Source organism: Anoplophora glabripennis, unplaced genomic scaffold, assembly GCF_000390285.2.
Source record: "Anoplophora glabripennis isolate ALB-LARVAE unplaced genomic scaffold, Agla_2.0 scaffold415, whole genome shotgun sequence".
Classification (NCBI taxonomy): domain Eukaryota; kingdom Metazoa; phylum Arthropoda; class Insecta; order Coleoptera; family Cerambycidae; genus Anoplophora; species Anoplophora glabripennis.
This window is the reverse complement of record NW_019416502.1, coordinates 122,733-135,885: the sequence shown is the minus strand read 5'-3', so window position 1 is coordinate 135,885 and position 13,153 is coordinate 122,733. Positions and strand designations below refer to the sequence as shown.

The 13,153-nt window shown below is 32.9% G+C and overlaps 2 protein-coding genes across 2 annotated transcripts; one reads left to right on the top strand and one right to left on the bottom strand.

Moving 5' to 3' along the window:
* Positions 1–5,164: 5,164 nt before the first annotated feature.
* On the bottom strand, positions 5,165–9,096 carry LOC108909434 (zinc finger protein 883-like). The gene is made up of 7 exons (XM_018713770.1): positions 8,450–9,096; positions 7,720–8,391; positions 6,675–7,045; positions 6,305–6,602; positions 6,158–6,251; positions 5,898–6,100; positions 5,165–5,494 (listed from the first exon to the last, which is right to left on the bottom strand). The coding sequence occupies exons 2-7, from the start codon at positions 8,315–8,317 to the stop codon at positions 5,412–5,414; spliced, it is 1,647 nt and encodes a 548-aa protein (XP_018569286.1). The 5' UTR covers positions 8,318–8,391; positions 8,450–9,096; the 3' UTR covers positions 5,165–5,411.
* A 1,116-nt stretch (positions 9,097–10,212) lies between these two features.
* LOC108909436 (glucose-induced degradation protein 8 homolog) lies at positions 10,213–11,477 on the top strand. The gene is made up of 4 exons (XM_018713773.1): positions 10,213–10,435; positions 10,508–10,704; positions 10,814–11,011; positions 11,075–11,477. The coding sequence occupies exons 1-4, from the start codon at positions 10,318–10,320 to the stop codon at positions 11,249–11,251; spliced, it is 690 nt and encodes a 229-aa protein (XP_018569289.1). The 5' UTR covers positions 10,213–10,317; the 3' UTR covers positions 11,252–11,477.
* The last annotated feature ends 1,676 nt before the right edge of the window (positions 11,478–13,153 follow it).

Genomic DNA, 13,153 nt, shown 5'->3' with positions numbered 1-13,153 from the left:
TAGTGATGGGCATAATCGACCAATTTTGATAATCGAGTTATCGGTAATCGAGTACTTCTAATAATCGAGTGATCACTCGAGATACGAGATATTGGTCGTTTTCATCCCAGCGGCGCACAAATATGTTTGTATTAGTCATATATTACTTATAAGCGTAGCTAAAAAAAAAAAGCTCACGCACTTCAAAACCTAACCACTTTTTCGTTTTATTCTAAAAAAAAGGTTACGCAATCAGTGACTATTTGCAGTATGCACTAACATTTTGGGGTACAACCGTAGGGTAATAATCACTCGAGTGGTGGGAGTAAACATCTCGAGATATCTCGAGTGATCTCAATAATCGAGTACCACTCGATTTTTCACTCGAAATCTCCCATCACTAGTCACTAGATGACTGTAGTAGCTTACAGAGCCAGTATAATATACTGGCTCTGGTGGCTTACTTTCCTGCCTGTATTAGATTTGGAATAAATAATCCAGAAGATTATTTAAATAATATCTTAAGCTGACATTTTGCTCTAGCAACTGTCCATTCTATTGGCCATTAACGATTGCTCATTCATTTTTCACGAAATCGAATTTCCCTATGATAAAACCAAAGTGTTTACAAAAGTAAATGCCAAACCAATGACAACTTATGCTTCTTACGTTGTAAGTGATGAAGAACTGCATAGATCAGCTTCCATAGCCGTTGGTACTTAGCTTTTAGAAATATTTTTAACAGTGTACATAATTTTGCACAAAGTACTGGTATAAGCAATAATTTTGGATGCTGTGGTGTGGATATTCAGTTTTCAGTTCTGAAGTCACGAGAATCTTGTAATATGCGTTTTGCCTATCTTATAAGCTTAGTAAGCTGGTCCTAATGAAAATGAGAAATAATATAATCATTCACAATATACGTACTGGAATCATAACAGCACACCATGTATTATAAAATGTTTTTGTTGTAATAAAAGTTTATAAAGTGTGCTGCAGTTTGAATTCATTCACACACACAACCTATTAAAATTCAGAAAAACTAAATTCACCCTTTAAATACTTCCCTGGCTTCTTTAAATTTTAAGTGGTATTATCTGTATCATAAAATTAACTCTTAAATTGAGTTTGCTTCATTAAATTTTAGTTTATTGTGAAGTCGACTCAAAATAAAAATGTGTATTATTAAAATAGACTGATTCCAATTATTTTTATTTTCAAATTGACGATACCTTCAGTTACCGTCTTACTAAATTTAATAACCATCATACCCTCTGGCGGTGACAAGTGATACTAGCGAAACAAGGTAAACATTTCTTATGTTACACATTTCGTTTTGTATTTTATTTAAAACTGTGTTTAGTGTTTGTTTTTTGGACACCGTTATTTTAAGAAAATATTGTGAGGAAAACTTCAGCAGTTATGGATAAAAAAAAATTGTCGAACTATTAGGCCGGTGTCCCATGCATTCGAATTCCGACGATACGAAGGTCCGAAAGTATTCCTATTGGTTAATATACATTCAAATTTTTACCGCTCATTTTCATCCGAAATTTTTTAAATTCATGCGACGTCGGAAAAAGTAGAAATAATTTTAACTTTTATCCGAAATCGTATGTTTTTTAACCTCACTTTTTAATTTCTTAACATGCTATGATTGTTGTTGGTATATTTACAGTCAAATAAATGTTATATTATAATGTCGAATGTAGAAAATATAATACTATGTATATTTTCTATAATATATACCTATGGTAGTTATTTGAAAATGTTTCACCTTCATCATGTAATAAATTCCATGGTTCTATACTTGATTTCTATGAGATTAATTTCGGATGCATGTGAATTATAATATTATCATTCGTACGAATTAAAATATTTTCGGGTATCGTACATCGGATTTCGGATGCATGGGACACCGGCCTTATTGTTCAGTTCATGGTTGTTCTTTATGATCCAAGAAAAATCCAGAATTAAGTTTTCATCAAACCATTGAAGAAATTTTCAAAATATTATTGTCGATAGACAATACTCCCTGGTTGTTAGTATGGGCACTAGTTTGCAGGCACAATGAATAAATTTCTAAATTTAAATCACTGCCCAGTTTTCCCACATAGTACCACATGACCAGCGTTAAAAACTGCCTCTCCTGATATACGAGAGTTTTTGTTAGCATTTAAATAGGAAATGTAGGTATTCCACAACGGATAACTTCATAGTTATAACCTCAAAAAATGTACATTAAATTGACATGCTAGATATAAATACTTACATTAAAATTTATTTTTGAAATATTTGAAATCTATAAAATAACACAAAAGTCAAATAACCTCAGTTTAATAACAAAATTACTAATAATAATGGGAAATAAAACGAATGTTGTTCAAATTAATGTGTAATCTGTCGTATATACAATAATAAAAAAATATTTCAAACAACGATCTTTAGCAAACTCCTACGATTTTAAATTGAAAAAGTGAGGTTATGTTCAATTTCGTTTTCCGTCACTTTAACTTAGCTGCTTCACGTTACGTACGTCTACGTCTTGAAGGATGCTTTTTTAAGACGGCCTTTTAATTCTATAACGTTGCATGATTTTTACATACTGGAAATTATTTAAAAATACATCAAAGATGTTTTAGTGAATTTGCACCACCTTTAAAATATCTGGCTACTGGATCAGTTTCCATTCTACTTAAAGAAAAATAATTAAAACGAAGAGATACGTGAAAGACTTAAGTGAGACTTTGGAAGACAGTGTGCCTACAAAACAAATAATTATACGTAATATACTTTAAACGAGGTGTAACTTTAACTGGGTGTGGATCAGTTTTTTTGGGGTATTACTAATCTGAGATTATTTTTTAAAAAATGAAATAAATAAATAGTTACAATTCGTTTTTTAAGCTACATTTAAGCTCTTGTCTACGCCGTCACTGGACAGCACCGAACTCGGTTGCATGTGCACACTTATCAGAAAAATTGTAATGGAAAATAATTCCATAAAAACATTACTTTTGTATGATTCTGTAACATTATTTTAAAGTTATCACACTTTCTTAATGTCAATAAGAACGAAACACTGAAAACTGACAATTTAAAAAAATTAATATTTTCGTATGATTTATTAAACATTATTAGTAGGGGAACTGGCATACTCTAGTAATTGTAAATAAACTAATTTATATTTTAAGATAGTTATTTTTGCTGGTTTATAAAATAAATAGTTTTAAAAGTATTCGTTACTATTTTTTAAAGCACTGTGTTTAGTTTGCGAACCTCCGGCATTGATCTAGGTTAATTTTACATTCCGCATATTTTTTGTCGTCGTGTAATACGTTTGTTTTTTCGATAGTTAATGTAATAATAAAAGGAATAAATACTAACAAAACGTCAAGAAAATTAATTATTTTCACTATTTAGATATGTCAGACGATACAAAAAATTATACACCACCATTACACTGGCCGTGTTAATTCAAGTTTTTATGCGATTTTGTTCGGAATTAATATGCCATTATTTATCGAATGATACTATAAACCATTTTCAGCAATGCTTGGAGGGAAAATAACTTCAAAATTTGTCGTTATCTGGATAGAGATTATTAGTATCTCTTTTGCGCTATGATTTCAGATCAAGAGCAAATAATAGCCAATCGTCTTGTTTTCAAATGATGACCTTCTACAGGGTGTATCTTTAAGTGGTGGTCAATTCTTTTTTTTTTAATCAAATAAATAGTCGATTTCTAATAAATTTTTTGAAATGCACTTTAATAGTACTTGTGTACACCACCACTGTAATATTCATGTATTACAAATACATGAATTGTAGGCAACCTACAGTGCATGTGAAGGGAGATAGCGGGTCAACGGTGACGAAGCCAAGGAGGTCTATTGTTCCGCATTTGGGGATAATACATCTAACAGTGAATTTGAATGTTTTTCATCACTGGAAGCCATTAGCAGACTATTTATTTTTGTTTATTTCATTTATCATTATTGATAGAAGAATCAAGAGTTTATCTTTAATAATAAGGGAGATATATCCAAATAAATGTTATATTAATACATTACAAAAAAGCTTTCTGTCGATATCTGTCAAAAATAAAGTTTGCTGCTACTTCTGAAAACTGTCTCTACTGATTTCGCCTGATCTCATCTTTACCGCAACTTTCCATGAAAATCAACCGATTTTCAACAATGCCTTTGCTCTTAAGTCAATAAAACGGGTTTGTGCTGTTAGAGAAAGCATTTGAATAGAAATTTGAAATCAAATTCGACCGGATTCGAATTCAGCGAAGTGAAGTGGCAGTAGTTCATTTGCATCTCTATAACTATGGTCGTTACGGAGACGATTCCGGAGTTCATTCACGATTCTGTAACTATATTAGTTACAGATTAATCGTAACTTAAAGAATTATAAATTTAGAGAAACAAAGAAATTATCTAATAAGTAATTTCTGATAAAGAAAGGAAACAGTCGACAGTATCATTAATTTAATGGATACTCGGCAGATGGTGATTTCAAAAATAGTTAAAACGTTAATAGATGCTTATTCTCACTAGATGGCGAGCAAATTTGATAGGTAACCACTAAATCTACTCAGGAGATTGAAAAAATTTGTACTCTGGGAAATGTATGGAGAGGTAAGTTAAAAAAAATCTCTTCTACTTCTTATAATTTATGAAATCTAAAAAACGAATTACAAACTAAATTACCCTACAAAAAATTATCAGATGTATTCAACCCCAACACAAAAACGACTTGCATATTTTAATACTTTGATTTTCCGTCGTTTCCTGTTTTATAGCAAATAGGAAACCAGCAATACATTTTTATAGATTTTATTACACAGTTTGTCTAAATATGAATTAATGCTCAAATAACAGACTTTCCCCCTTTTTAACGCAGATTTTCTATAAAATGCACTTAGTTTGAAACTCGAATAACTTTTTGTTGTAAAGAAATTTGTAATTCACCGCTTTTGAATAAGCGCCATCGTATTTTACAAATTTCTCTACAACAAAAAGCAATTTGAGGTTTAAAATACGTCCATTTTATAGAAAATCTGCGTTAAAAAGAGGGAAAGTCTGTTATTTGAACATTAATTCATATTTTAACAAACTGTGTAATAAAATCCATAAAAATGTATTGCTGGTTGCCTATTTGCTATAGAACACATAAAATTAAAAATAAGTTGTGAAGTAACCTAAAAATATTTAAAAATATGAGTATTTTCATTTTTCTGAATACAAAATAACTGAAGTGAAAATCTCTTGCAAGACCAAAAAAAATATATGTTATTTTGTAGTAAAATAATGGCCTCACTAAATTTGTGAATGTGTATATACAAAGACAAATGCATCTGAAAAAGAGAACATTGAAGAAAAAGTGTGTTGTCAATAAAATTTAAAAACGAGGATAAAAATTATTTAAATTTTAGGCGGAGAGGGTTTGTCCAAGTTCTTGTTTTGGACAGGTTGCAGTCGCTTTTTATTACCAATAACATTTAAACCTAAAAAAAAATATCAGTCAATTTTGCTTACAAAATTTATCGAAAAATATTAACATAGTTTTTCATACGAAAATCACAACTTAAAATGCCTTATCAGGTGCTCTATGAGAAAACAAAAACCCAAACCATTCATACCATACAAAAACCAGTCAAAGAAATTTATAAAACCACCTTTCAGTTAAACTTGTAATAGAAATACAAAATAAATAATACTGTAAAATATTGTATAAGATAGGATGCAGAACCTCGGTCTTCGACCTTTTGGAATGGGCATAATGTACATTGTGCTTAGTACGAATAAAGAACTGTTTTTTTACCGTTACTACGAAAATCAGAAGCGGGATACATTTAAGGAGTTATCCCACTTCTGATTCTAATTTTATTGCCATTTATCAGTACTCACCATGAACTCTTCGTTTGTGCTTGGTGAGCAAATGGCCCACGAGGAAACTGTCGCTACACAGGTCACATCGGATCCGTTCCTTAGTGTGCTTCCGAATATGAGTTTTAAGATCGTTACTTTGAGCAAACGCGGCCTCGCAGTATGTGCACTGATACGGTTTTTCTCCAGTATGGATCCTCATGTGTACCATTAAATTGTAGGCCCTAAGAAACGTCAAATATAATAATTTTAAGTGTCTTTGGAGGCGAAACGGAATGTACCTTCCAAACCCTTTACTGCAAACCGTACATAAGTGTCTCTTTTCCCCAGTGTGGCCTATCTCGTGCATAGACACATCCGTTGTTGTTGTAAAGCCTGTTATATAAAATAAATATTTGCCTGATGGTGTCTCTATACTATTTGCTTACCTTTGTCGCAGTATTTACACTTAAATGGCTTTTCTCCCCGATGTCGGCGCATGTGGTTTTCCAGATAGTCGTTCCTGATGAACCGCTGGCCGCATTCTGAGCAGAGGAACTTCTTGAGTCTTTCGTTGTGGGATCTCATATGATGCACAAGGCGGACTTTGGTGGGGTAAGTTCTTTGGCACACATTGCATTGGTAATCCCTGTGTTGGTTATGCCCGTTAACATGAATATCTCGGTATTTCTCACTCTTAAAACTCTTAAGGCACAAGGAACATTCATACCTTTGCTCATCTATGATCTGAAATAAAGTTCATGTAAAATTTGGATTCTTTAATTGTCAGAAGTGGGATTTTTTGTATTAATTACAAACCTTTCCTTCGGTGTCATGTCTTGCAGCCTTATGCAATAACAGATATCCTGCTCGGCTAAATGTCCTCTTGCATATGTCACATTCAAAACCACTGTCCTTATTATGCAACTTTATATGGTTGACCAAGTGATCCTTTCGATTAAAGCCCTTTGTACACACATCGCAGCGGAAAGGTTTAAGAGTGGAATGAGAAGCGACGTGCGTCTTTAAAATATTAGCCTTGCTAAATTCCTTATTGCATATGTTGCATTTATGAACTTCCTCTTTTGAAGGCGGATTTTTGCGGGGTCTACCACGACCACGTTTGATTTTCGATAGACTCTTTTTGGGGAGATATTCTGAATCCGTACAGTCTTCAGGATATCCCCCAGCTGTAATAAAAGTTGATTAATGCACAAAAAATACATTTCTGCAACTAATAACATGTCTTAAGGTACTTTTTAAAGAAGTTTAGGTCTATCCCTTGTAAAAGAGAATGAAACTGATATGAAGTCGTTGTTAAATAACTGAAATATTTAATTTTAAGCAACACTTATGCCCTTTTATTAAATATTCTTGTTTAAATCTCTGTAAAAATATTACTCATCTAAAAAGTTTTTTTTTAGTTTTTTCCATTTTTTTAAGTAAAAGTGAAGAAAATAAAAAGTACATTTTATAAAAACAATATTTCTCTATTTTCTAAGAAATATTCTAGAATTATGTCCAACAAAAATGAAACTGCTTCTATTTCAAAAATTAAGATTTCCGACGAGAATATTTTCAAATATTCCATCCTTTAAAATGGCGAATTTTGCGACAGTGAATACTTGCCTTTAATGAAGATTAAACTCAATGATCGACATTAATAATAATTACTACAGAAAATATTATATGCATCTCATTTGTAATGCATAAGAGCAGAAACCTTATTAGAAGATAAACTTAATAAACATACTCTTCTCTTGCACTAAATTTTTAATGTTTTCAATATTTCCTCAGCCAATTTAATCAAATATTATAAAGACAATCTATGTACGTATATATTAAAATTAACTTTTTAACTTACCATCACATCTTATATCAGCTGGGTTATCTCCATGCTCTAGAATATTATCCTCAATTTCCAATTTATCCTCTATCTTCACGTCTACATAATCAACTTCATTTTTTACACTTCCTTCACCCTCTACAATATTATCCTCCATGTCAGAAGTATCCTCTTTCTTCACCTCCATTGTGTAATCTACTTCCTCTTTTTCTACACCTTCTGTATCTTGTAGATTATCCTCCATTTTTGAGGCATCCTCTACTTTCACCACACTCGTGTAACCCACTTCATCAATTTTTACACTCTCTCCATCCCCCGAAATATTATTGCTTTCCCACGTATCCTCAACCCTCATGTTTTTCTTGTGACCACCTTCTTCATTTTTCAAACACTCCACTACTTTTTCCATATTATCGTCATTCGACCCTATATCTATTACCTTCTTATTTCTATCCTCATCCATGCTTTCCGTCACCTCCACTTTGGGTTCAAAAGAGTCATCCACATCAGAGTACTCGGAAAGTACAGCGCCAACATTTTGATCAACCTGGTGGTAGTGTTCTTCTACATTCCCGTGATCTTCGATTGTAGGCAGCTTGGGTTGGTTGCCCTGCATCTTTTTATGCACCTCAAAAGTATCTTATCGATTTAATGTTTCCTTGCAAATATCACAAGGGTATACGACGTCACCTGTATATATAAACAACTGTCAAAAATGGAAATAAACGTTTGCATAACAAAAACGTACTTTTACACCTAGGTGTATGTCTGTGCAAGCTTTCCGTTCTGTTAGAAGCCTCGTTGCAAGACTTACAAGCAAAGGGTTTCTCCTTCAAATGGGTCACCAGGTGTCTTTTGAGGTATTCCATTCTAACCAGCGTCTTGCTGCAGATCTTGCAAACGTGCAGTTTTCTCCGAGGGTGTTATTTTTCATGTCTTTGCAAGTGATTTCGTCTCGTATATAGTTTGTCACAGTTACTGCATTCATATAAGTTGCCAGTGTCGACGCGTTCGTGCCACTGCAACTCTTTTATCGTAGTGAAAATTTTGGAACATTCATGACAGATCAGTAACAATTGGTCGTTCCATAATTGGTTATAGTCAATTTCAATTTTTGGGATCACGGGAAAGTCAGATTAATGGTTCCTGGTTATTTCCTTTAGCTTGTTTATTGAAATGATTTTTACAGTTTCCAATTCCATTTTGAATTTTTGGAAGGACTTGTTTACAAAATTACATTATATTCTTGTCACCACCCAAGATAACTTACAATTAGTCCACAAAACTGGTGAAATGAGAAGTGACACAATCACCGAATTTTATTAAGCTGCGGTTTAATTGTTTGCTTTGGTTAGCCCAAAAATTATTCAAAAAATTAGAATCTTTGTAAAACCATTAATGATTTAACTCAACGATTCTTCTTCTTCATGCATGTATAAATAAAATAATTGACACTTGTCACTGTCAGAAGAGGACACAAAAATTTTACCATAGAATATCAAAAAAGAGAGGATCGTAGATAATTTAACACAGAGATGGGATTAAATAATTTTTTGTATTAACGCTTTAACAAAATGCGCATGTGTCGGACAGTTCTTGGTGATTTCTAATCTAACTGTTGTGCGAACAAACATATTGGCTTTATAAGTTATCCTACGAAAACAGTAAATATTACCTAGATAATTGCAAAAATATAAAATAGTGCTTAAATTTTTGTAACAAAAACAGATAGATATAAAAAGAAGCAGTTTTATAAGGTATGCATCAGATAAGTCAGAGTAAGAGCTGGCGCTTGCCCAAGGATTTTAAAATCCTTGGCGCTTACCCACAATTTTTGACGTTTGTAGGTCATTAGGTTCAGGGGACACTGCGATCGCCGCCCTCAGATCTAATAAATTACGAATTTATATCATTATTATTTATTACATTTACCACTTTTATTACCCTTTTGTAACAGTTTAACTAACAATTTGCCTCTTTTTAAGGCATGATATCTTAGATCTGACTATGTTGCTCTTGCAGACCCCTGGCCGCGGATGGCCAAACTTCCATAAAACTGTTTAATGAAAGTTAGATGAAACATCTGGTCCTCTACACCCAAAGATATTAATACATAATCTCCTTGACTGGTGTTAAAGCTTAGTACAAAGAATAGTTTTTAAAGCCGTGCCAACGCCCTCTAGGGTTTGATGGACCAATAGAAATTCGATGTAAACATTTTAAGGATATTACTTAGAACACGGCGTTTCAGTGGCCGAGAGTGTAACGGAGGTTTAGAGAGAGAGATAGAGTGATAGGTATAGGAGGGTATTTGCTATATCTCTGTAGCAGCACGCGATTGTATGTTGCTAGAGAGAGATACATATCGCTCTCTCTCTCTCTCTTTAAACCTTCGCTACACTCTGGGCCACTAGGACGCTGCCTCCAGTGGTATAAATGCTCTAAGGGTTGTTAGTGTATTATTATTTTGTGGATGTTACGTTGGTAACGTAAGTCAACTGTCAAAAGTGTCAAAGTAAAATGGCAACCTTGTACAAAAGAAAAGGTCGGTGATCTGTCACTTTGTCAATGTTATTTTGGTAACTTATCACAATAAGCAAATAAAAGAAAAAGATAATGAGCTATACAGAAAAACATGAAATTATAACAAAGGAGGACTGGGTGAAATTATTGGAGGAAAACGACCTGGGACGTAGCAATATGAACAAGCTGATCATGAATTATTTGGTTACAGGTGAATTTTAAAAGTTTAAACAAATATAGTATTATTTTATTATAAAATAATGCCGCCTTTTTTAACTTTTAGAGGGTTTTAAAGAAGCAGCCGAAAAATTCCAACAAGAATCAGGGGTTATCCCTTCTGTAGAGTTAAATTCTTTAGACGATAGGATTCGTATTCGAGATGCTATTATGACGGGGAGGATACAAGAGGCTACAGCCCTTATCAATCAGTTACACCCGGAATTACTAGATAATGACAGATATTTATACTTTCACCTACAGGTAGAGAAATTTTTATGAGAAAATCTAGAATAACCTAGAAACTTGTGCGGAGAAAAAGCTTGTCATTGTTAAAATATATTTAAACATAATTTTTGATATTGTTTTGTAGCAACTACACTTAATTGAATTGATCAGGAACAATAGGATAGAAGAAGCTTTAGCGTTCGCCCAAAGTCATTTAAGTGAGGCGGGTGAAGAAGATCCTTCGGTTCTATCAGAGTTAGAAAGGACTGTGGCCCTTTTAGCTTTTGAAGACCCTTTGAATAGTCCTTTCGGTGATCTCCTTGCCCCTTCACATCGACAAAAGGTTAGTTAAGTGCCAATTACGTCATAAATCTAACAAAAACAACCTCGATCTTTTGTAATTTAGGTGGCCAGTGAGGTCAACGCCGCCATCTTAAAAATGGAGCACCAGGAAACGACGGTACCGAAAATCTCCACGGTATTGAAGCTAATACTGTGGGCGCAAGAGAAACTCAACAAGAAAAACGTAAAATATCCGAAAATGACTGATCTCGCGACCGCCACGATAGACGACCCCAAATAATGTTATTTATTTCTAGTTGTTTTTTTGTACTTTTTTGTTAATTTAATTCATTAGGTTTATAACATTGTACAATACCTGATATTTTTAAAGTAACCTTCGGTTAGTTTATATAACTATCACATTTTGTGGAAAATAGACTATTTATACATTTTAAAACTCAAGTTAGTGTATAGACATTTTTTCAGGAATCGTTTTTATCAAAATTAATAAAGTAGGGTGTTGCCCAGTCGTTATTTCTTTAGCCGGTCTTCAGATTTCAACCATACGTACAGGGTGTTCAATCAAAGTTCATCCAGTCACAAATTGCAAAAATCGGGTTTTCGAACGAATATGGACATTATTAACCAAACTTTAAAGTTAGGGTCCATCTATTTCGTTCAGATGAAACGTCTGGTACTTTAATTGTGCCCCTCGCTATTTCCAATTTATGATGAGTGGTCTATTGTTTTTAATTAGTCCCTACCAGTAGTCACAAATCAAATCATCTACAAATCTTGCTTCAGAAGCAAACTAATCACAGGCGTTTTATAATCGTTTCAAAGAAAATACCCAAAAGCAAAGGAAATCCTTTACATTTCTCCCTAGAGGAGGACAGAATATTTATAAATGAAATGGAAGATAAGACACAGATGTGTCTTATCCAGTTTCTACGAACTAACAAATTTTGTCTTGCTTGCCATAACAAAAATGTTTTTGACACTTCAAAAACTAATGTAAACACTATCGCGATGATAATACTAAAATCGGATTTCAGTATTCAGAACCACTTAGGGCCACATTGAAACAGAGAGCGCATTGTCCATAACGCTAATGACTAGACTGCAGTAGCGCAACGGTGTAAGGGTTGAAAATACTACAACTTAATAATTTTTTTCTCAGAAACTAAGGATTTTACAAACAATTTTTTTCGATATAGACTTCATTTGTCATGACGCGTCTATTCTCAAACTTTTTTTGGTAAGTTGTATCACTCTGTATATGGGTAAATTTTGGGTGTCTGGTGAAGAATGAAGAACCCGTTGAAAGAGCTTTGCGGATGTGTATTGGAAAAAGCAGAAGAGGATAAAACAAGGAACGGGATCTACATAGAAAGGTGTAAAAACTAAATAGTAATAAAAGAACGGAAATATTAATTTTCGGGAGTAAATACAAGTTATTTATTTGTTTTCTCTCATTCTTTACTCAGACACAATAAAATCAGGTCTTCCTCGTGTAATAACGTGTTGACTATATCATTTTTTAGACCAAATTTCATTGATAAGTTGAAACGTTTAGTCGTATCCTCTAAACGCAATCACTAAATGAAGTCGATGGACCATAGCTTCAATTTTTCATTTATTTTGACAGAATTTTAGTTTTCGTAAGGAAAAAAGTCAATATCAAAAAAAGCGTAACAATTGAACAATAGTTATATTATCTGGAAAATTTTTCAAAGGGAATTTCTGATCAAAATTTAATATACACTGTCATAAAAAAATTTCAACGTAAATTGATGTTTTTTTATTTGATTATCGAGTTGTAAAATTAGAACAAGTCATCAAGCCAAAGAGTGACCGCAAAATCCGCCTGTTTTTGAGACTTTCACAGAGGCGACAGGAAAAATCCTAAAAATATCCAAAAACTCGTCATGAATAATGAAAATGAGCATCACTTTCAGTTTTTCGAAAACCTTTATTTAGGGGTTGAAAAAACAAAAAAGTGAACAAACTAAGAATCATCAACAGTTGTAAAACCCCAAGTATTTCTATGTTATCAAAATAATATTATGAATGTGAAAATATCTAATTTCGTATTTGATACGGTCTTGTCCGGATTGAAAATCAACCCTTAAAATCCCCAATGGGGTGAAATCATCCCCTAAACGCCTAAAAATGCAAAAAATATATTAAAATAATTTTTTTT